This window comes from Perca fluviatilis, chromosome 8 (assembly GCF_010015445.1).
Source record: "Perca fluviatilis chromosome 8, GENO_Pfluv_1.0, whole genome shotgun sequence".
NCBI lineage: Eukaryota > Metazoa > Chordata > Actinopteri > Perciformes > Percidae > Perca > Perca fluviatilis.
In genome coordinates, this window is record NC_053119.1 from 7,518,314 (window position 1) to 7,543,704 (window position 25,391).

The window sequence follows — 25,391 nt, forward strand, 5'->3', positions numbered from 1 at the left end:
CCGAACCCGCCAGACTCCCTTTAGGAAACCTGTGATTTAAACTTCAGCAGGCTGTGACAGTCCGCTCCGTTCAGTCCTGGATCTGATTCTCCCGGGCTTCCCTTCCCTCCAGCGGGCCCAGCAATACGGCCTGGGTCTCCAGCTGCGTGGTGTCGGTTTTGGCTCCCAGGAATGGGCAGTGAGCTCCAGGTCCTGCAGCTGCAGACGGACTCAGCTGCCCCCCTGCTGTAGCTTCGATCCGGCCGCGGCTGTCGATACGTTCCCCGTGTTTCCGTCAGGTCGCGTCATATAAAAACTCCAAACACCGACAAACGAAAAGTCACCATAAACTTCATTCACGCCATATAATCCTCACAACAACACAAATTGACTGCGCTCACCAACAACACCTCATCACTTCCGGTATGTGGTACATTCCCTTTCCGTGAAGAATCTGTCATTTGTAAATTTGTTTCGGGACTGGTAAAAGTGTTTTGCATCTTGTTAATTTGTTTTCTAAAATGTAAATTTGTTTTCGAAAATGTAAATTTGTTTTCTAAAATGTTATTTTGTTTTCCAAAATGTAAATTTGTTTTCTAAAATGTAAATTTGTTTTCGAAAATGTTATTTTGTTTTCCAAAATGTAAATTTGTTTTCTAAAATGTTATTTTGTTTTCCAAAATGTAAATTTGTTTTCTAAAATGTTATTTTGTTTTCCAAAATGTAAATTTGTTTTCCAAAATGTAAATTTGTTTTCTAAAATGTAAATTTGTTTTCTAAAATGTTATTTTGTTTTCCAAAATGTAAATTTGTTTTCTAAAATGTTATTTTGTTTTCCAAAATGTAAATTTGTTTTCCAAAATGTTATTTTGTTTTCCAAAATGTAAATTTGTTTTCCAAAATGTAAATTTGTTTTCCAAAATGTAAAAGTGTTTCATTCTTTGTAATGTTGCATTGCACTTCCCGGCCACCGTAGACTGCCCTTGAGTGTGGACAGACAACCTTTTCAAATGTATCAATATGGCCTCAGCTCAGAACGAGCAGACAGGAGAACTCTTTTATGTGCAATATTATCTGCAATATTGATTCCTGCTAGCTACCTGAAGATGATTGGATTATGTGCATATGATAAGTTAATGTGCTTTCTGAGCAGACCTCTACAGTGGCTGCTATTTTGCGTTCAGTCTGAGTTAAAACAGTGAAAAGTAGCTGGTTGTTCAGAACAAAACCTATCATCTTAAAATAATCCCTTAGTTGAAACCAATGAAAACGTTTTTTTTAAAACAAGTATGCAAAAAATATAATACAATACAATATTTTGGTTTCAAAAGGAGAAACTTTTTGAGGATTATGTGAACTGAGGCAACCCTCACAGTTTGTCCAGCATCCCCAAAAAGCACCTGACTGACTGAAACCTGCAAAAGGCACTTGAAATGTGCTAGAAAAGCACATTGACTAACGTTAACTTCCTCCGGTTTCCTGTTCTTTATCCGACGATGGCACACCAGGCTGTGACCAGAAATGACATCTCTCAACCTAGGCTAAGAGTGCGGACCTCTCCAGGCGCCTCTCCGTCAGCTCCGCAAAATGTATGCTGAATTGTCCATTTTAGAAATATTAGTTGTGCTTTATGTTGTTGCCGGTGGACGCTGATGGCACGTGGCTTTGAGTCCCTCGCGAGGATCGGGAAATCAACTTTCGGGTCTCCTTCTGACTCCGATAACCTCCTGCCTGGCTAGCTAGCCACCTGGCCGGGGAGGTTTTCAAATGTAAACATCAGAGTTAACACCGATGAAAAGGGGGAGAAGATTACCTCAAGTTAGCAAGGCCATCTCTGCGGCCATCTCATCACTACAAGTATCTCATCAGGAGGGGGGGATCAGCTCACCAGTCTCCTGCTCACTCTGCCAGCATGGCTGGTCAAAGTTTCCAAATGTACAGTACAGGCCAAAAGTTTGGACACACCTTCTCATTCAATGTGTGTTCTTTATTTTCATGACTATTTACATTGTAGATTCTCACTGAAGGCATCACAACTATGAATGAACACATATGGAATTATGTACTTAACAAAAAGTGGAAATAACTGAAAACATGTCTTATATTTTAGATTCTTCAAAGTAGCCACCCTTTGCTTTTTTGATAACTCTGCAAACCCTTGGTGTTCTCTCAATGAGCTTCATGAGGTAGTCACCTGAAATGGTTTTACCTTCACAGGTGTGCTTTGTCAGGGTTAATTAGTGGGAATTTTTTCCCTTATTAATAAAAAGCAAAGGGTGGCTGCTTTGAAGAATCTAAAATGGCATAATGTTTTCAGTTATTTCACACTTTTTTGTTAAGTACATAATTCCATATGTGTTCATTCATAGTTTTGATGCCTTCAGTGAGAATCTACAATGTAAATAGTCATGAAAATAAAAAGGAAACGCATTGAATGAGAAGGTGTGTCCAAACTTTTGGCCTGTACTGTAGACATCAGAGGAAAAGGTGAAGACGGCTATCAGCTACGACCTACGGCTACAATCCAGACTACGCGGAAAAGCAAGACCATCTCTGCGTCCATCTCCGTCTACATCAGAGGGGGCACCGAGGCAGGAGAGGAGGAACTGAACACCGACTGGGACTACTCTGCTGGGCATCCTGCTAGCCAGTGTCGGCGTCCGACCGCGCCTCGGCTGGTTTCCAGCACACTTTCCTTCCAGGAAGTGTGGTGTCCTTTGGCTGAGACTTGGCAGGATCCTGGCGTGCCGGCGCCATCTAACCGAGGTTACTCTTTTTCGGCGTGCTGATCTGACGGCTACGTTCTGCTTCGTGATGAATCACGCAGCAGTTTAAGGCGCTGATGACATTATATGTCAATGGAATTGCACCTCGCACAATTTCATGTGAGAAATAAAATGAATTGATTGAAATGGTTTAACAACAAAGTGTCCAGTTAGCCATCCTTCTCTGCTTCTGGTCCCTGTTACATGGAAGTATTTTAGCTCTCCCTGCAGCACATACACACTCTGGTTTATTATAATTTTAATAATTTAGTGACAGATTTAAAGCAAAAGCTTCATTATGGGAACCGTTTTTTGCATCTTTTAATTCCGATTCACCTACATACAAATTATATCTTTTCTGAGCCTGCAGACCTGTTGGTCAACACGTGGTGGTAAAAAAAAAATCAAGTATTAATAAGCCAATTTTGTTTAATGTTAATATATTGGAAAACTTACATTTTCATTTTCTTTGGACAGATTTAAAAAATTTTTAATTTTAGTTAATTATGAATACTATAGGTAAACTGAATTTTCCTACTATTGAATAAAATACTTTGTCTGGGAGAGTTTTAGTGTCCCATAGTGATTGAGATGCTGTTTCACTGGTAATTTGGGGAAATAATGGCTCAAACATCAGTATCGAAACCTGTGTTTTGTCCAGTAGAGTTAGGGGTGTGTGTGTGTGTGTGTTTGTGTGCCTGGCCGGTTATAGGCGAGTGTCGTGGACTTCGTCCTCAACTTCCTCTGGCAGGGACGAGATCTTGGCGGTCTGCGGCGCCACCCTCTTGCTGGAGTTGAGGCGGTGAAGAGTCGGGAAGAGGTGGAGACGGTCGGCAGGGCTCATGGCCTGCTTCAGGTGGCTGGTCTCATTCAGCAGCTTCTGGATGGAGTCGTAGCTTTTCATGGAGCTGCCCTCGATCATCTACACAGACGGGGAGGGGGGGACGAGAAGTTGGTTATGTGTTTATCTGGGTTTTCTAATCCTGCGTTTTCTTGCAAAATATGATGTTTCTAAGACTTACAACATCTGGCTGGAGGAGGAAATTTGGCAGGAAACCCATTTTGTAAAATAAATGATTTCCCAGGCTTTGCATGAACAAATTCATGACTGCCTCAAACCAATGGCCATTTTTTATTTTAACATTAGGTTTAATTGCTTTAAAACATCTGAAACATCAATGTCCAAAAAAATATTAAATATTTACTTAAATCTGAGAGTGTATGTTGGGGCTGAGATGTGACTAGTTGTATTGTACAGAACAAAGCTACATTGTGTGTGTGTTTTGTTGTCCTAAATTGTATAATATGAAACTGCATAACTTTCTGTTTGATGACAAAGACCTTTTAATTAAGAAGAAGTATACTTAGGGTACAGAGTACACAGCGGGGAAGTTTTCTGCTAAGAGCATTTAAGACAAAATAAAGAGAAGAAATATACAATACTTATAAACAGTAACTCAAATAAAAGTGTATGTGTGTGCTTTTTTAGATTGTACATATTATACTGTAAGGTAATAGTGCAGTTATGAATGGATGAAAGGTGTATGGGTCCATGGTGTGAAAGTAAGACAGCTGGCAATGTGACACAAAAAAACACACTTTTGTGTCACAAATTGTTCAGGACAATAATGTTCTAGCCTTTTTACTTTTTGACAGTAGAGAGTGACAGGAAACACTCATCTCAAAGAGAGATGAACTGAGATAAAGGTTCCTGGGAGTCGAACCAGAAGCCTCGAGAGTGAAAGGGCATTTATTTCGGAGTGTATAAAGTGTTGAATAGTATCATCTTGAACTACTTGCCCACCAGGAAGGACCAGGGGGGAGTTTAATTTCTTTTTTTACAGGCAGATTGAGTTTTGTGAGCTTCTACGAACACCTGAGCATTAAAATGTGGATGAAACGCTGAAAACTGTCTTGGCGCAAATTGTCTGACTTTGACAGAGAATCAAATATCAGCAGAAAATCTAAATTGTATCCTGAAACTTACCAGGAATGATTGACACTCCAGCAGCGGCTCTACTCTGTGTTCTGATAAGATGACGGTGCAGCTGGAGAATGAGTGTTTCAGTGTCTTCCTCAGGACCTGCAATGTTCTGCTCACACACAAAAACACACACACAGTCATCATCATCATCATCATCATCATCATCATCAAAGGCCGTCTCTCTCTACTGCTAGCACTCATTAGCTCAGTGTTTTTTTTCCTGTTGAGGCCGACATAAAAGAGCAGGCAGCGTTGGCCTCAGGTTAAACTAGATTGCTCATTATAGGCTTCATTTACCATAGTGAACCCCCCTCTGCACGTATGGTTACACACACACACACACACACACACAAGGTCAGAATTACTATAAGCACTCTAGATTGTCACCATATGCAGTGACAGGAATACCACACATGTTGGATTTGGGTGACTTCCGCTGCCACAAACGCACACAAAAGGAAATACACAAAAACCCTGGATCACTTTCAGGTATCAGCTGTGTTTAAGCGTGCAGCAGGAGGCACCAAAAGCTTCTTAAGTGCCCACATAGTCTACAACAGCACACAGGGAGCAAAAAAGACACATCAAAGAGACTGTAGTGATACAGGCAGACAGGATGAACGCAGCATGCACTGCTTTTATCAATGTGCCCTAAATCTATCTGATGCTGCTCGTGACATGAAATAGATCTACAGTAAATGCCGAGGCATAGCTGAGCCTGTCTGCAGGTTTAATTGTCAAGTTTTATACATTCTCAAGCATTTAAATGCTGTTACATTAGAAGTCAGACCTTAATGTTAATGTGCTGTATTAAGGCTCTGATTAAAGCGGCTTACACACGTAGCAGAGATGCATTTTTGCAGCAGTACCACGGTGTAGAACAACTCTGTTAGTAGTACAAGTCCTGCATTTAAAATCTAAGAAAAATCTAACAAAGTAAAAGTACAAAGTAAAAGCATCAAAATGTACTTAATAGAAATAAAAGTAGTCATGATGCAGAACGGCCCATTTAATAATCACTCATACTATTGGATTATAATTATTGATGCATTAATCACTTTTGTTGCAACTGGTAAAGGTGAAGCTTTAACTACTCATACTACTATAATATTACTACTATACTCTATACTAGGGCTGTGTATTGGCAAGAGTCTGGCGATACGATACGTATCACGATACATGGGTCACGATTCAATATATTGCAATATATTTCGATACTGTGCGTAAGGCGATAGAATGGGATTTTTTTATAGTATAATAAAAAAAAAATATATATTTAAAATAAGACATGATGTCCATGAAAGTCAATAAGTTTACTTTAGGTAAACAATTCAGTACACAGAAAATCAAACTGCCAGTTTGGGATTGTGGTTCCCAGGTTCTTAGTGAGCTAATGTTTATATGCTAAAGTAGGCCAAAGTTCAGCCATAGCTACATTGTTAGCTTCTAGCAAAAAGTCAGGCACTGCTAGGCCCTGCTAGGCCCTGCTAGGCGAGGACACTAGTGGTGTGTCTCAGCATAGCCATCTAGAGGTAGGGGCTTTAAACACAACTTAAACGTGAACCACTGTCTTACATGAACATTTTTTAACATAAACTAAAAAAAAATACAAAAAACAAATGAATAACAAAAAAAAACAAATACTAAAACAATCGATTGTGTTTTTGAAAATCGACAGTATTCTTACACCCCTACTATATACAGTACTATACTCCTATATACTTTTGGGTAGTTATACTATAATAAAACCTCATTAGTTAATTAATATTCTGCAAACATGCTGCTACATCATCTCAGTAGAAAACACCCAGTCCACTCATCCATTCCACAGAACGAACCCGACACAAGGTCGGCTAACTGCTCTGGTCTGCTGCTCTCGTCCACCCTGCTGTTTCACACAACTAGCCTGCAGCATGCTACTCTGTATATAGCGATGTTTTACAAAACAAGCTAAAACGAAAGCTGTTGGTTTGTAGTCTAACTGTTTATTAGTTCGCTACTAATCTTGAAATTTGGCCATATTTTTTTTTAAACTTAGCTGCTGCCAGAGACAAACCAGCCCCTCCCCCCTGGAGCGGTTAACCTCATGGCTACTTACTATTCACGTGAATGACGTCATCGGACCATGCCGGTGATGTCTGCATTCTTTATTCTTTCCCCTCACTCAATATATTAGCCTTCTTATATCGTGTCCCACTGAACAGTGTAGTTGAATAGCTCTGATGTAATCTTTGTACAGCCACATTTACCTGGGCTTAGTGAACAGCTCTCTTGCATATCCAGTGCAAAGAGCCAGAGGCAAGAAGGGGAAGGGGGCGAAAAAGATTTACATTTGGGCCACCAAAAATGTACTTTTGCCAACAGAATAAGGGGCTTGGTGGCCCATGCGGCCTGTGCTTAAAATATTAGCATCTATCCTGTTATTGTATGCAATTTAGGCAATACAAAAATTAGCTTTTTCTTAAAAAGTAAACCTCTCTTTTGTATATTTACTATTGCTGTTTACTATAAAGCAAAAGTATTTCTTATCCGATTACACACTTAATTGATTAAATAATCGGGAGAATTTTCAATTACTAAATTAATTTGTCCTACTAATGACTAATGTTGTCAAATAAATGTAGTGGAGTAAAAAGCACAATATTAGGTAACACTTTACTTGAAGGTATGTACATAAGAGTGACCTGACACTGTCATAACACATGAACCCTAACCCTAACCATAACTTGTCATGACAAAAACCGAATGACACTTACTAAAAGAAGCGTTATGTCATTAACGTTTATGACTGTTTATAATGTTTATGACATGTTCATGACAGTGTCATGTCACTAGATACCTTTAAGTAAAGTGTAACCCAATATTATCCTCTGAAATGTAGTAGAGTAGAAGTCTAAAGTAGCATAAAATAAAATGGTAAAAGTACATCAGAATTTTTGTTTCGTTTCAAATTGTCAAAAGTAAACTCTGAAAAAATAACGTTTGGAAACTGCATTACACTTAAGGTGGACAACAATACACTATAGGACACTGTTTTACACACACACACACACACACACACACACACACACACACACACACACACACACACACACACACACACACACACACACACACACACACACACACACACACACACACACACACACACACACACAGTTTAGTGTTTTGGCATTAATACTAACATGGGGTCGAGGTAGGCGGAGGGTTCGTCCAGCAGCAGGATGCGAGCCTTGCTGAGGATGGAGCGGGCGAGACACAGCAGCTGTTTGTGTCCGTTGCTCAACACGTTGCCTCCGTCCTCCAGCTGAAAGTCCAGCTTCTCTGGAAACTGCTCGATCACCGACTTCAAACCCACCTGGCGACACACAGGACAGATTTGACTTTAGAATTCACTCAACTGACCATCGTGGAGGACGAGATTATATTTCCCGCTCAGAGGTCAGGTTCATTCACAGAGCAACCATAGAATGTGGATTAAACCTGAACCATCAGGTTTAGATACACATTAAAAGACCTGTTATGATATTTGAATTTCAGTACAGATAAAAAATATTTTAACCTTATTTTGAGAAATATAAACATGGTTTGCTCAAACCCCTTTTTTTATTTTAACAAAAGCACCCAAACAAAATGATTGCATCTGATAATCCTGATGGCCAAAACTATAAAAAAAAACTATAACTCCCAAAAAAAGTTCAAAAGTTCGTCCAACTGTGTGGTAAAACAGACTGACCTTCCAATCATGGCCAGAATTCTAAGAACAGCAGAGGAAAAGAGGAAACGGAGCCTCACCTCCTCTGCGACCCTCCACAGCTCCTCATCGCTGTAACGTCCGTGTGGGTCCAGGTTCATCCGGAAAGTGCCGGTCAGAATAAAGACTTTCTGTTCAAAACAGACCAGAGAAAACACTGTATCACATAGTCAAGGGATTGGATTAAGTTAAAAGGTTGCCTTGAAACAAGAAAGGTAGCCCTCACAATAACAATAATTTGGATCAATTACAATTGCAGTAATAATGCATTTTCATGCATTTAAATGTTGAACGGTTTTCAAGTTACAATGAAATCTTTTCTCCGAGTCAGAAATATCTCACAACTTGGTCAATGACCCGTTCAAGTTTATGTTTATGGCTAAGAAAGATAAAGGTTTTATCACACAGACTTCAGGCTTTTGTCTCTTTTCCTGATGAAATAAACATTTTGGCAAAAATGATTGAGTCACACCCAAAACGATGTAGATTAAACTGTAGGAACATTTGGTGGTTCTGCCAGAATGACCTCTCTCTACAGGTGAATTCTGAATTGTTATAACTTTTAAGTCACCTTTTTTGCTTTCCTGGCTGCGTTTCCGTATTGCCATACTACTGATATCAGCTATTCATTCACATACCAAGATTTTTATTTTTTTGAACCAGCAACCTTGTGTATGCTTTGTGTCTTTTTAAAAAGCGGCTCAGCAGTCAGACCTACCTGCGGCACCACCCCAAAGGCCTTCCTCCATGTTTGCAGGGAGACGGAGCTCCAGGAGATGCCGTCAATGGAGATTTCTCCGTCAGTGGAGGCGAGACGCAGCAGAGCGGAGAGCAGGGTGCTCTTCCCTGAACCTGTCCGACCCAGCAGACCCATCTACACACAACCAGAACAAAAACATTTTACTTGTTTGTTGCTTTTCAGTTAGTTCTGTAGCTGTTGTCTTTAAGGAATCTAAGGATGCATACCTATATGAACTGTATATACTGCATGTACACATACTGTACAGTATGCAGTAAAAATGGATACAAGTATACACGAGTATGACATGGCATTGTGAAATGAACTCCTGTCTTGCGGTGTTTATGAGTCTAAAAGCTCTCTGTCCTTTCTTCCGCAGCAATAATTAGCTCATTTATCAGAAGGCCATAGAGTAGCTAATGGGACGAGGCTAAAGTGCTGGCACTCCGTGAGCTCGGCTGTCCTGCAGGATAATATGGAGCTAATACTGACTATAAGTACGGCCAGGAGCAGAGACACAGGGGCCAAATATGTTTTCTCTTTTTTCCGGTGAAAGCTATATGGCCAATTAAATACCATTAGGTTTTTGAAATCCAGATAGAAGGGACATATTACAGTATGGCAATAGTATGTATGAGGTTGAAATTATTATGCTACCAGCAAACACCTGTGCATTTGTCAATAATGTTATTGCTGCTGTTATTACTCATACTGTCCTTGGCCATGTAATTATTTTATTATAATCATTTCAATTTGCACAGCTCCCTCAGGGTCTTGCTTATTTGTCTGTATTGTCGTGTTGCCTGGTTTATGCCTCAGACAGAAATGACATTTTGGTCATTTGAATATTGATACATGACAATAAACAAAAAAAAAAAATCTTTAATTTGTAACTTAAAATTGCATTACCTGTTTGTTTTTTTGTCCACTTGGGGGAAACAAAAACACTAACGTTATAACCTTATAAGTTCATATGGCAACAGTTGCCCATTTACACATCCAGCAGGCAAGGAGCAACATTATCATTGCAGTCGTGTTTCTGTGCACATGATGAATTTAAGTCCAACATTCACCCCGCTCTCTTCAAGTCAAGGGCAATGGAAAAGAAAAGGCCAAGTGATGGAGTCGTCGGATGAGCTAATTATCTATGCCAGAAATGTAGCCCACTCCAGAAATTTTTCTTGAAGGCTTCTTAGGATTTTCCGCCATACTCCTAGCTGCTGCTCCGTCGCCATGGTCTTTACCCCCTTTAGTTCCGGCTGGTTGATGTAAAACGCATAACTTCCGTTGCGCCAGAGTGGTAAAGTCGCCACGGACACTACAACTCCAATATACTTTGAAATACGGAGCGCTTTCCCTGACGGCAATAGGCTTCATCAGCATTGTGTGAACTCGTTTAGCTTTTGAATTTAACAGACGTTCTTTTATATGTAAACGTCCCGCACCCCAGCTTCAAACAAATAAAAATCAAGCAGTAAACATGTCACCACATGTAACTCATCATTAAGGCAGGTTGGTATGTCACCTCGCTATAACCTTTCTATGACCCTTTAATTGCAGTTCCTCTCGGGCAAAGCAGTGCTTTGATGGTTTAAAATCCAATAAGGCAGAGCTAACATGCATCACTTCTTGAGTTTCATTAAAATCCAGTCATACACACTCTTTACCCATCACTCAGGACTTACGCTCTGCCCTCCCTCTACGGAGAAGGAGATGTCGCTGAGGACGGCCCGTCCAGCCTCTGTGTATTTGACAGTGAGGCCCTTGACGTCCATCTGGCCGTGGTTGGGCCAGCAGTCCTGGGCATGAGGGTTGTCAATGACCAGGTCGGGGCCTCCTTTACCACTAGATTTGGCTGGCAGCGGCTCCTCTGATGGCAGGTCGATGAACTTGAACACCCGATCCACCGAACGCATCTGAGAGGGGAAAAGACAAAGGGTGAGGAGAGCTGTGGGTCACTGGGAGTTACCCTTTATAAATACAGTTAAGTGGTTCTCCATGGAGTTGTTGAGGCAGGAGTTTCCAAAACAATTTCTAAGCTGGTCTTCTATAACCTTAGACCACCACAGGGTGCTGCGCTAAGCCTTAAAATGCTAGGGAAAACCCTGCAAAATGGGTTTGTCCGTACATGAACTTCAGCAGGGAGTCGGTGTAATGAACGGTGGAGTGGAGTGGTGTGGGAAAACTTTGGGAAGGTTGAACACAGAAACATTGAAGACTAGCTGCTGTGTGATGTGGTTGTAGACACAGGTGTTAAAAAACGAACCCATACGTGTTCAGCAAATCCTCCTCTAACGTGTGCGTTTGAAACGCTTGACATACTCTTGAATGGCCATTGGTTGTGTGGTATTTTCATGCAAGTCAGGTCTTACTATGATGTAAACGATGATAGGGGTGTGTGTGTGTGTGTGTGTGTGTGTGTGTGTGTGTGTGTGTGTGTGTGTGTGTGTGTGTGTGTGTGTATGTGTGTGCCACATACCAGTCCGTCTACAGTGATGCTGGTGATGACAGCCCATTGGAAAGTCCCCAGGATGAGCATGGCCAGGGCCACGATGATGCCAACCTCCCCTGGTTTGTCCTCTGTAGAACACACACACACACCCACCCATGCATACACATCACAGGACACACACAGTCTTCAATATTGTCCAATCAAAGCAGTTCTCTCTGATGTCAGAGCAGCAGTTGGGTATTGCAGCTCTGCTACTTGCTCTATTGGAAATAATGAGCTGTGAAATGACCATTTAATCTGCTCTCAACATAAACACAGGGTATGACGCAACAACAAGTGTGTGTGCGTGTGTGTGTGTGTGTGTGTGTGTGTGTGTGTGTGTGTGTGTGTGTGTGTGTGTGTGTGTGTGTGTGTGTGCACTTGTGTTTCCTATTGATTTAATTGAACAGACACACAGGCTTCCTTTTGTACATGACATTTTATCCAGTGGCATTCCAACACTTTGATCAGTTTTCACAGACAAACTGTCTGTTATGATCCTGATATCTGACTCACACACAGTTACACACCGATAAGGCTGAGGCTTCTTCACTGGATAAGCTCATAGGAAATAATAAGATGTTTACTAACCAAGTACCTTACTGGAATTTCAAGATGTTCCCTACTCATTCATGGGATTTATGTGTACAAACTGCTGCTGCTGCTCTTGTTTCCTTGAAGGCTCTACTGACAAAATGACAGCGTCCTTGTGAACTGAGGTTTGCTGCAATCACAGCTCATGAAGTTTCCTCAGTATTACCTTATTTGGTATAGGTTATGTTATGTGTAGGTTGAGAAAAGTCTACAATTCTTCTGACCTCTTTCAAAACCTATTATATAAACCTAAATATACTGTGTTCTAGATATTAAACAAGTCTGCTTATCACCTGAGACTCCTATCCTAAATCCATACATGCAAGCCTTAATCGTCACTCACGGTTGGTGCCTACGGCGATGAAGGCGGCGGCGCTGAAGAACAGGACGAAGATCATATCGCAGCGGAAGAGGAACCATCGCAGTGTGGACAAGTAGTGGAACCAGGTGGCCGTGTGAGTGTTGAGCGCCTTGTGGAAGAGCGTCTCGAAGTAGCTCTGACGTCCAAACGCCCGAATTGTCCATAAACCCTTCAGCGAGATGATGAGGTGGGAGAAGATGGGACTGCGAGCTGCAGGAAAGGAGAAGGGACACATATTGTTGAAGTATTCTCTAACTCACAGAAAGATGCCTTTCTCCCCCCCCCCCAAAATTGCAAAACGGTTAATTCTCATAGGCTGAATGTCTACTTAAACACCTTACCAAATAAACTTAATGAAAGATTAAATGAGTTGCTCACACGTTGAAAGCAAGATAGAAAACTGATGACAAAGAAAAACAAAAAAAAATAACCCCATAAAAAAAAAAAAAAAAACCATTTTTGGTTCATCTTACTCCATGACCAAAACACATCTGTCTTTCGCAGCTGCTCCGGAAAGACCTTGCTGTCATCACCCAAACACACATTCAGTGACAGAATCAAGAGCAGAGCAGGGAAGTCCAAAAAACACACACAGTGGCAACTTCGTCAGCAGTCCAGTGATCTGTTTTTTCATCCTCTGGCTGTACGGTGCTGCACTGTACTGTTGGCAAACACACTAGGACTTCTTAACTTTTGTACGCTGACAAAAGCAAAATGCATGTTTGTGCATTCAACCTCCACAGGAACAAGAACGATGATTATAACTACACATTGTCAACAGTTTTCATCGGAAATACGTTCTACTGAAATGAATAGTCCCCATGAAAACGGTTGACATCATGCTCTCTGGATTATCCAAAGTAACTTTATTCGCGATGTGTCACTTCCTTAAACTGTTCCCGCCCCTCTGAGGCAGCCCATCCATCCTCTCCTTCAAGCCTTCCTCTGTCATGTGTTTGTTCCCCTCAGCGAGACCTTTGCCCCCTTGGCCCGGGCCATCCACCAGCCCTGCCAGCAGTTATGATGACTGTGGCTGTCCCGTCCCCCAGCCCCGCCGAGTCTCCTTTCCTCTGTTCGCTCTATTGGTTTTCCTATCATGTTCTCACTTTTACTCTTCCTAAATATTTACCATAACATAATTTCACTCTTGCCGATCTCTTCTCTACCTTTTGTCCTTTTTCTTAACTCTCACCCTCATTAGGTCATCAAATAAAAGACATTAAACTTAATTCATCTTCAGGAGTAGATTAGAGCTAGCGCTAAAGAACAACACCCCTGAGGCTGGTGAGGATTCAGCCTGTTACTCAGGGTGATGGAAATTTTCAAACAAATCAGCGAGAACCATTTAAAAAAGAAGATTGCAGAGCATTGTAAGAAAACATTTAGAGGTTTGCATTCAGAATGCATTTTTTAAGTAAATCCACATTTGAAAATTAAATGCATCCATCATGTTCCACCCAATTTCCACCATATTTTGTTTGGATTTACATTGTTTATTTTTCTTTTGTATAAAAAGGTCAGTACTCAACTTCCCATGCAATGCTATGATGAGAAGCAGCATTCCTTTGCTTGTCCTTTCTGGTACTTATGCGTCTTTGCAGTGAAGAAATTAGCCAAGACACTAATATTATTACTAATATATATATATATATATATATATCATGTCATATATATATGATATATATATACGCCATATATATATATATATGTCCGCCATACACAATTAATCTCACACTCTCACCTTCAGCCTCCAGTAGCTTGAGTTGCTGTCCAGTTCGTAGGAAATACTTTCTGAGGATAACAAAGATGACAGCCAATGGGATGGCAGCGATGAAGATGTAAGGCCGTATGATGGACACTGTGAAGATGGCACCCGTAACAATCACTGTGAGCTTTGGTGAGGGCGGAAGAGAAGAATGATCAGAGAGTGTACAACAAGTTAGAAAATAATTACTTGATTTGTTTTATTAATAAGAAAGAGAGAGGGAAAGAGATGCACAGTAATTACAATAATACCCAACTATAACAATTATAGAAATATGAGTTAATTATAGAAATGGGTATAATTATAGTAACAATGAAGATAATAGAACTATGACTAATAAAAATAATAGTAGCTGTGGGCATTGAGCAGGACCACAGCAGCTGAATGACTGCTCTGGTAATGGGCATCCCATCATTCTGTTATTCAGTCACGTAATAACACACTCTCCTGTCATCTCTTGGAAGCGGCTGCTTTGAGGAGCACGGTAAGATTTTCTCTAGCTGTTTGCATTTTTAGACGGTGATTCATCTCCATGACAATGCCTGGTTGTAGTTCCGTTCTAACTTCCGACTTTTAGGCTTTTTTCTAGCTGGATCTATCATTTGTTTCGTCTAAATATGAACGTGGATAACGTAAGTGATATTGAGAGGCTTGCTACAGTTAAAGTTCTAGTGATGAATCGGCGAAAACATGTTTTATTTCTTTGATTCACTGCTTTGTTCTAACGCCGCTGGGCGCTCCCTCTCTTCAGTCACTCTATCTTGCTTGACCGTTATAACCGTTATATGGTCAAGTTATATTATAACGTTACCGTGCAATTGGGAGGTCGATGAGGTTCCGCACTAAAACTCTGCCATTTTGACCAGCTGTTTGTAACATTAAAATAAAATGGATAATGGATCATGTTATTTCTATAGTTTATAGCGGACTTTACCAGCTGACTTCTCTATTGGCTTTTGAAACAGCTGACGTCCCTTACGTTCTAAAACCAGCTTCTGCGGCTTGAACAGCTGAAAGTCTAGACCCCAAATAAAAGACTTTTTCAGACGCATTTCCAGAAAAAAAAAAAAAAACTCAAAAAATTCAGACCAATACAGTACATTTTTATATTTTTTTCTGAAGACCCACACAGGTATTTTCAGTTAATCTGGCTGATTGGACCTCTTCCCAGGACTGTGTGGCTGTGTCTAGATTGATTTATTGACATCTTCCTGAGTCTCCTGTTAGCTTTGTTACACCTGTTAGAGCAGGACAAATGACATTTTTATTGGTAGATGAGATTTGTGACCTAATACATTCCCATCAAAGCTCCGGCACACTTTCAACCTGAGCAGAGGTCTAATTAGCCAGATCAACTGAAATCACCTGTGTGGGTGTTCAGAGGCTTTAATATTTCATTTTGCATGTATTTGCACATAACAGCTTTACATTTAACAACATTACAACAATACAATTGTTGTAGAGGTTTTGGACGACTGGAGGAAGCAAACCAGCATTTCACTGCACAATGTAGAGTGTGTGGCAAATAAAACCTTGAATCTTTGTTAAAAATATTATGTTACACCATCCATTGTGTTGGTAAAATACCTGTATGAGGTCAAACAGCACCAGAGGCAGCATGTCATCTATGGTGGCCATGTCCTTGGTGAATCTGTTCATTATCCGACCTGAAAGAGGAAACGGCAAGAAAATTAGGAAAAAGTCATTGTAGTGAAATACAACATCAGCATGGTATTTTATCTGGCAAACAGATGTGGGTCTACAGGTGAATACATGTATACTGTACCACAACTAGGACTGGGTATCGCCAATGATTTCCTAAATCGATTCCGATTCACAAGGTCCCGAGTCGATTACATTTTCGATATCAATTAGGTTAGGGAAATTTCAGTTACTATGCCAATATACTTGGATATAAAAGAGATTCTCAGAGAACTTATGATGTAAATTGTACAAGCAAGAAGCAACCCTCAATTGTTTTTTATAATGCACCAGGTTAATGTTTACAAAAAGTTAGTTTAAAGTCCTTTTACTTTTACTTAATGGTGAAAAGGCATATATTAAAAGATCAATTTCAGGATTTTATTAATCGATATCAGATCACTCAAAACAAAGATCTATTTTTAATTGGAGAATTGATTATTTTAACCCAGCCTTAACCACAACAGTCATGACATTTGCACTTTTGACTTTAGAACTTTTAAAACAACAGAAAAGCCCTGAAAAAATATTAAGAAAGAAAATCACCTGTCTTCATAGTGTTGAGCACAGCCATGGGGGCTCGTAGCACAGCACTAAGCATCTGTTCATGCAGTCTTTTGGACACAGTGAGTAATGTGTGCACTAACGGGAGACCCCTAAAGAATCCCAAGGCCAGTACGCTCTCTGATGTGGCCACATAGATGTAGATGATGTAGTAAGCGCTTGTCGGTGTGACAATGATTCCCCTGTGGACGGCGGGCGACGAGGCGTTGTGATGCTCCTCATCGATGGAGGTTGGAGATGGAGGGGTGGTGCTGTCCTTCCAGATCTTTCTGGTAGAACAGAGCAAAGGATGGAGAATGAAACACAGACACAAGTGTATAGACACAAGCTAAACTGTAGCCGGGCTGCTAATCAGGAGACAAGAGTATAAATTAGTTTGCCACATTAAAGCTCTTGAATTTCTAAACATAACAGTTCCAAAAAATGTGGAATGGCTGAGATATGCATGCGCTATATGATACTTTATACATCCAACTCCGAACTGCACATCCATGAGGAATCCAACATTTAAAAGCACAGATTCCTCCGAAATATTACCAATTGGGAATTTCCTTGACTTAACAGATGTTTAACATAAATAACATTCATATATTTAAACAAAAATCTTACTGTTAGTTAGTTAATCTTGTAAAAGAGAGGGAGAGAACTTAGAGAGAATTACCACAAAAGCATACACTACAAAAGAAAAGCCTTAAATGTTTGTTAAAAACTAATTAAGCCACCAAATACTTTTGTCAAAGCAAAATTCATGACAATATTTTGTATTTCTGTGGGGGGCAAATACTGCAAATGCAGACAGGGCAGGATTCCTAGTGTCATCTGCTGTTTTAGTCTCAGTGTCTCAAGGAACATGAAACATGACACTTACTCAGTAAGGAAGAAAATGCCAATGACTGAACCAGCAACCTATTAGTGGAAAGAAAAAAAAACAGTATTGTTAATTGTTGAATAAAATTAAATTCACATATGTAAAAAAAAAAAAGTAATATTGTGACTTTACCTCAATGATGAAGACCAAGGCGATGAAAATAAGGACGTAGACTAAGCTCCTGTTGGTGGTGATGTAGCGTAGGTACGTGCTCCATGAGGTAGTTTCAAAGATGTTCTCACGTTCATCTGCGAAGCATTGCTGTGAAGAAACAGAGTGGCTCTTTAACCATACAGACTACCGGACAATATATCCAGACAAACTTTAATGTGAAGTAAAGTATATTTTGTTAGTGTTCACATATCATGATAATGAGGGTGAAGAAAACAATTATTCTGAAAGTCTAAAACATAAAAAGGTGTCTACTCATGTACTTTAATATGCCTTGAAAAAGGGTCTACGAAAGCTCTACAGTACCTCCATGTCTTCTTCATCCACCTCCTCACTAATGTCATAAATGCTGTCTTTGGAGAGGCGCCGGGCGTAAATGTCCAGCTCGGACACCAGGTCGCACTGCGGGGTGATGGACAGCTTTTTTCTGAGGAAGGATTGCATCTGCATCTGCCCTCTGCGCGCATGGCCCTGAGCGTTGGTGATGAACGCCAGGACAGACTGGCGCCGCTGCCCGTTGAGGTGCTGCAAACCATTATGGTACAAGTTCCCCCTGGGGAGCACCTCCTCTACTTGATCGTCCTCGGGTACTACAGAGAATTTCCTCTCAGAGAGTTCACGAACCCCGTCCTCTATCGTCGTGGACTGGGTATTTGTCTGTTGGGAGTTCCCGATGAAGGAGAACTTGCGGGCAGCTGCCAGAGGGTTGAGGATGAGGGACTGTTTGCGTTTTTCTGGGTAGCCATCACCTCCAGGATGGCCTTGGGATCCGGAGACGATCAGCGGAGGCGGTGGCTGGCGGAACGACTGCCGAATTGTCTCCGGGCCTCGGAAGCCAGCGGTTTCATCGATGGAGACCCTGCGAAGAGTTTCCGTGAGGATGGAGCTGCGTCGCTCTGCGTTGATGTTGTCGTAAGCTTCCATGCCGAGGAGGAGGGAGCTGAAGTCAGGGCGCTTGTCCTGCAGCTCTGAGAAGGTGCCGTAGAAGTAGCAGTCTCCGTTGTGCAGCAGCAGGATTTTGTCTGCTCTTTTGAGATGCTCCAACTTGCTGGTGACCACAATGCGTATCTTGGATGCCATGAGTTTACAGACACATCTGTGCAGTGACAAAGAAAATGGAGATTTAAAAATATCAACCTTTATATCCTTTTTTTTTTTTTTTATATATACCAAGCCTGACTGTCAAACATAGGACGTTTTTATAAGAAACAAGGGTGAACCAGTACTTAAAATGAATGAGTTACTAACTAATGTGTTATTACCATAACTACATTCAGACTTTACTACATAACAAAAATGTTTTTGCCTGCATTTCCACTCTAAGAGATTGCCAAAGTCCACATTTTATCAAAGGATAATTCCCTTTTGCTCTCCTGCCAAGTCCTGATAAGGATGCAGTGTGATCAAGCAGCCGTGACTCACCACAGTCAACTCGAGACAACGTGTGTCTGAGACAACAAGAGATAACCTTGACCTTCAACCTAAAACTTCCAGCTAAACCACCCCCACCTCCTCCACATGAAAGACTCTCTGTTGGGATACACACTTCTCAAAGATCTCTTTCTCTGTCACGATGTCCAGGTGGGTGAAAGGCGCATCCAGCAGGTAGAGGTCTGCATCTTTATACACAGCCCTTAGGGAGAAAACACACGTATGTGAGTTTGTACTGGGAAAACTGTTAACATCAGAGAAATCGAGAATATAGGGAAAATAGAAAGAAAGACACAGAGAAGGGGAGGAAAATTTTATAAAACAACAGCGTAAATGAAGAGGTCGGCTCCCTGTGGGAATAAATCAATTCCAGTGAATGTTAACAGCGATGGCAGAAGCCAGAAACCAATGAGTGGCTGCAAATTGATGCCAGGACATCAAACCCTAAATAATGCATGGGAATAAGAGAGTTGTAACCCACACACTGATTTAATGGAGTAATAGAGCTCTACTGAGGCTGTAGAAAGCCATAGTCAATTAAAACGTCAGACCATAAAACACAATAACTATTGTGTTTGCAGCCAGACAAACGCACAGATAACAATGATAGGGGATGGTTATCAGCGTGGGCAGGTTATGATTATGTTCAGTAGAGGCTCGATTACTTGCAATTTTGGAAACATATACTGTAAATTGAAGCATTGCCGAAGACCTCAAATTCTAGATACTTGCTAACTTTTAAACACAATTATGTTTTCATTGACTTACAAGGAATTGAACCTCTTGCCCTGGAAGTGGTAGTAATGATGATAATGACAGTGCTTAGTTTACGGCCCTAAATCTATGGTTGCATACACAATGTGTATGCAGCTGATAAAGGTTTTTCTCTTTGATCCATGCCCTGTGGAGCAGCTGACATTTTCTCCCTTTCCTACAAAAAGGGAATTAAAACTCCTATTTCTCATTGAAGCATAACACCACATAATCTAGTAAACAAATTGATGATCTCTAGAAAGCCACAAAACGACTCACTTTGTGCTATATTTATTTCTTCTGAGCCCTTTATCATTTATGTTCTATTTGTGTCCATTGCAAAACAACACATACAACATTGAACAAAGAAAAGACTGTAATTATAACTAATTAGCAGAGGTGGAATGCGCTGACTGATAAGAGGGGTAAATGAGGCGTGCTGTCAAATATTCAGGTGTGACAGGAAGTACCTGGCCAGGCCGAGGCGAGCCCTTTGACCACCGCTGAGGGTCACCCCTCCTTCGACGAGGTGCGTCTTGTCTTTCTCAGGCAGCAAGGCAAAGTCCTACAAAGGAAAACAAGGGGTCAGAGGGTCTGTTATACAAACAGCAAGAGGAACTGTACAATACATACCAGAGAGTCAGAGACAGTGAGGACAGTCAAATCATTTTTTTAAAGATTATTTGTGGGGCTTTTCCACCTTTAATTTGACAGGACAGCTAGGTGAGAGAGGGGGAAGACATGCAGGAAATCGTCACAGGTCAGATTTGAACCCTGGACCTCTGATTCAAGGCATAAACCTCTCAGTATATGTGCGCCTGCTCTACCCACTGAGCCAACCCGGCCACAGTCAAACCATCTTTAAGAAATATCTGACGTCCTCTTCTTCTGTATATCTGCATATCTTATTTCTTCAATTCTTTTCTACATGGTGACCAAGGTATTTAATTTCACCCCTAAATGTCTGACCAAGTATATCTTTTTGATGCCTAAAATATGGGTAAGGCACACTACCAGTGTGCTGAATGCTAGAGGTACGGAAAGTAGGCCAATGGTTTAAAGATATACTGTCAGCTCAAAAGTTTATCTACTAATTTAACATAACTTTGGAATGAAAACACAACATGATTACCATTAGGATAAAGGTTGATGGTCTTCAATTGGAAGTTCTGAACATGGCAGATGTACAGCTGATGAAATGTTTTAATTGAAATAAAGATATTATATTTGCAATATGCAGAGCAGCAAAACTAAAGCTTTGTGGCTTCAATGGTTAAAGCGTGACGCACAATCTCACTTGTGCAAGGTTTTGCACGACAATAGGTTGAACTATTATATATATTATATTATAACTATTATAACTCTCAGGCAAAAATTACCTTGGAAGATCTTTTTTTAAAAGGGGCAGAAAACGGCACCATGCAGTCTCTGGACAAATTGCAGGGTAAACACTAAATAAATAAATGACTAAATAAATAAATAAATAAATAGACCATTATTTCTTCATGGGCAGTTGCTCTTTCAAACACTTTGAACAGATTAAAATCTATTGTAGTGATCCTTATTGAGTCTAATCTGCACAAAAGATACATTGTTTTATGAAACTGCACCCATAAAAAAAAAAATTGTTCATGGTAATGGTTCTCAGTACTGTGTATGCAAAATTATGCCTATTAAACAACACCACCAAGACATCTTTTATATGACTTTAACCCTTTTAATTAAAGTAATGTGGTATAAATTCATGTTGATATGATCAGAGATGTATTGTCCAAGTTGAAACCACACAAAAAGCACAAACTACAGATGGGACAGGCACATAGTCATATAGTGCGTTCGGTGGTAATTGATAATGAAAATAGACGCCCACACCAATAAGGATGAAGTGATGGCACAAGTTTATCATCGTTAAAAACTTCCTACCTTTTAACGGCAGCTTCCGCTGTCCTGACAGGAGCGCATAGGGGATCAAGTTAACAGGTTGTTTAACAGCTTGTAAAATAAGGCAGTATAGAAAAAAAAGACATGTGTGTCTCACACTGAACAAAAAGCACCTGCGGGGCCAACAGCTAGAGGCTGGGGGCAAAAGATGAGTTTACAGTGCAAAGACCACCCATGGCAGTCTGTCTGGTGCTTCAGGGGGCAACAATAGTAAGGAATTACAGTCACCAGCCTCAGAAACGCCTCGTCTCTGTCTGGAGAGATCTGCTCTAGTTGTCAGTCCAGTCTGTCAGGGTTGCCTTGGGGATTTTACCTGTGTCTACTCTCTCTATTGTAAGTCATTTCTAGCCTCTTGAAGGGATTGATGAGGCAGATCATTGAGAATTGGTACTTTTAAGAGTTATTGGTAACACATTTTTTGGAAAAAAAATACTACAGAGCTCATGCTGCCTAGCATCTTATTATTTTCAATTCAATTCAATTCAATTCAATTTCAATTCAATTCAATTTTATTTATAGTATCAAATCATAACACGAGTTATCTCGAGACACTTTACAGATAGAGTAGGTCTAGACCACACTCTATAATTTACAAAGCCCCAACAATTGCAGTAATTCCCTCAAGTGACAGTGGCGACAATCAACAATGAGAATTCACTTCTCATTTATATCAGCACAATCTGTCATCACTCTCCTATTGTATTAACAGGTCTCACACAGCAATGCATCAGAGATTGCCGTTAAATATTTTAACTTAGGATCATTTTAGGAAACATAAAATGCAGTATTTTCCAGAGAATCTCAGTCTTCAAATATGAAAAACCACCTTAAATGTATTTGATCAGAAATATTATACATTGTGCCTTAAAATAAGAATAATCAGAATGATGCTTTGAAAAATTGAGATCATTTGTAAATATTTTTAACTTTTGAAAATTGTGATAGAGATAAAAAAAATATTAAAACAATAGTTTAAAAACCTATCTACGGTCATTCCAGACAGTATGTCTAATACGTGGAAGACGTGAAAAAAATAGCACATTATTTCACATTGCTCATTATTTCACATTGCCCATGACTGACTCCATCCAACAAAGCATCAGCCCCAACACTGTTTAAAGGTAAGCTGCTTTTCAGAGGCTGTTTTGTCTGACCTGTTTGTCAGTCAACACTCACAATCAAAGCACCTCGTCATTTCCATACAATATACAGCAGAACTGACAGTGTGTCTCCTCTCCACACTGCTTTTTTTTATTTCCGTTTCACTGACACCTCTCCTCAAAAGACAAAATGGAGGACTTTTTTTTTTTTTGTTAGTCAAAACTATTAAGGCATTGTCAGTGCCACAGGAGACGGTGCGTGGTAGTAAATAGATATGATGGTCTAACCCTCTGCATGAGCTGCTCAATTGATTTCAGTATAAATAATATAAATACAGTGTATTTACAATATCACCATAATAAAAAAAATATTCCAACAATGTGATTATCAACATTTTGTGAATAGTTGTGGTAGTTTGGCAATGTGTAACAGTTTATTACCCAGCAGATTGCATCACTGTAATGTACTGTACATGTATGTTTATTCCTATTCATTTCCACCACCAAAGAGATAATTTTTTCGCCTCAGTTTGTTTGTCTGTCAACAGGATTACGGAACAATACTGGCCCTGTTTTCATGAAATTTGGTGGAAGGGTGTAGCATGGGCCAAGGAAAAAGCCATTACATTTGAGTGGAACCAAATCATGGGGTGGATACACAGATGGGGGTGGCAGTAGCTCAGCCCATAGGGAGTTGGATTGGTAAACCGGAGGGTCACTGGTTCAAGTCCCCGTACAGTACGAAGTGTGGACTGGTAGCTGGAGAGATGCCAGTTCACCTACTTGAGCAAGGCACCGAACCCCCCCAACTGCTGCTCCGACATCTCTCCATTTGTGCATGTAAAGGACCTGAGCATGTGTGTATTTCTGGCCTGTGTGTAATAACAACAGAGTGTAAATTGTAATTTCCCCACTCGGGATTAATAAAAAGTATAAATTTAAATAAATAATTTTTCACATCAATTTTTGCTAACATTGTGAGATAGGGCATTTGTGCTGGATTCATGTGGTGTCGGAAAACAATTTGAGAAATGAGTTCCAGACTGGGAAAATTCACACTGCATCAAAAATAATAACTTTCAACTGTTTTAACTATTATACACGTCCTATTTATCTCAGACATCAATTGAACTAAAATTTAAATCTGAAAATGAGTCAAAATCAAATTCTTAAAGAGTTTACATTGAAATAATTTGAGTTGGTCTAGACCACACACTATAATTTACAGAGACTCAACAATTTCCCCAAGAAAAAATGCTTTTAGTACATCTGTAGATGTATGTGCAGTTAGGTCTGTGCAATTAATCGAACTTTGATCGCGATTTCCATTTCGGGGAAAGTATTGAGGGAAATTTCACAGTTCAAGGTGTTTTTTATATATATATATATATATATATATATATATATATATATATAAAATAAATGCAACATCTTTCATGAGTAATCGTGTTAAATAATCGTGATTGGGCGCCTGGGTAGCTCACTTGGTAGAGCAGGCGCCCATGTATAGAGGTTTACTCCTCGACGCAACGCCCGCGGGCTCGCCGCCGCCCTGTGGCCCTTTTCTGCATGTCATTCCCCCCTCTCTCCCCCCCTTTCATGTCTTCAGCTGTCCTATATAAATAAAGGCCTAAAATGAATAAAAAATAATCTTAAAAAAAATAATAATCGTGATTTCAATATTGACCAAAGTAATTGTGATTACGATTTTTTTTGTGCAGAAAGAATATTACATTACTTCTGGGATTTTACACCATAATAAACACCTACTTTTCTTTCATAAGAGTCATGTTTTTTTTTGCTCCACAATCACAGGCCCAACAACAAGCCCAGTGAGCTGATGGTTTGCCTATACAGCTTGTCTGTGTTGTAAACGTCCGTCACTGGGAACCAACAAGCTCATATTTCATCCCAGTGACATAACGTGAGATTTCCAAAGCAAAAGAGGAGACATTATTCTGCCCAGGGCACCGTCACTCAACACTGAGGCTTATGAGAGTGCAAGTGTGTGGCGGTGTGTGTGTATCAGTGTAAGAGACAGAGAATGTGCAAGCATGTGTGTCTTTGTGCGTGTGAGGGACATAATGGGTTTAAATGTGGACTGGGGAAACCTGAACCTTCTTGATGCCTTGCAGAGGCTCCGGACAGACAAGTGAGCATCGGTCCGATGGCATAGATGAATTTATTAGAGAAAACTGAGATGAAACACTAAGTTATTTGTAACTAAAAGTAATATTTTGTGACATTTCCATAGCAAAACATGTTGCTACTGTGTGTCACTGATTTATAGTGACTCAACATATTCCCTGTTCATTGACAATTTTACCTTTTTACTTTTTTGTGTGGCTGGGGCTTCAATTAATGTCAGTTACAATGGATTCCAGTGGTGACAAGTTTTCAAGGCCTTTAAAAAGTATCTAAATATCGACT

General features: G+C 40.2%; 1 protein-coding gene across 1 annotated transcript in view; it reads right to left on the reverse strand.

The window, feature by feature from the left end:
• Positions 1-2,369: 2,369 nt before the first annotated feature.
• Positions 2,370-25,391, reverse strand: part of cftr (CF transmembrane conductance regulator) — a 41,350-nt gene continuing 18,328 nt past the window's right edge. Inside the window, exons 12-27 of the mRNA XM_039807415.1 lie at positions 20,391-20,485; positions 19,283-19,369; positions 18,043-18,832; positions 17,698-17,826; positions 17,566-17,603; positions 16,680-16,966; positions 16,020-16,099; positions 14,409-14,559; positions 12,650-12,877; positions 11,701-11,801; positions 10,907-11,137; positions 9,201-9,356; positions 8,524-8,613; positions 7,914-8,086; positions 4,732-4,837; positions 2,370-3,666 (exon numbers count right to left, since the gene is read on the reverse strand). Coding sequence (XP_039663349.1) covers positions 3,451-3,666; positions 4,732-4,837; positions 7,914-8,086; positions 8,524-8,613; positions 9,201-9,356; positions 10,907-11,137; positions 11,701-11,801; positions 12,650-12,877; positions 14,409-14,559; positions 16,020-16,099; positions 16,680-16,966; positions 17,566-17,603; positions 17,698-17,826; positions 18,043-18,832; positions 19,283-19,369; positions 20,391-20,485 — 2,958 coding nt within the window. The 3' untranslated portion in view covers positions 2,370-3,450. The remainder of the gene's footprint in view (positions 3,667-4,731; positions 4,838-7,913; positions 8,087-8,523; positions 8,614-9,200; positions 9,357-10,906; positions 11,138-11,700; positions 11,802-12,649; positions 12,878-14,408; positions 14,560-16,019; positions 16,100-16,679; positions 16,967-17,565; positions 17,604-17,697; positions 17,827-18,042; positions 18,833-19,282; positions 19,370-20,390; positions 20,486-25,391) is intronic.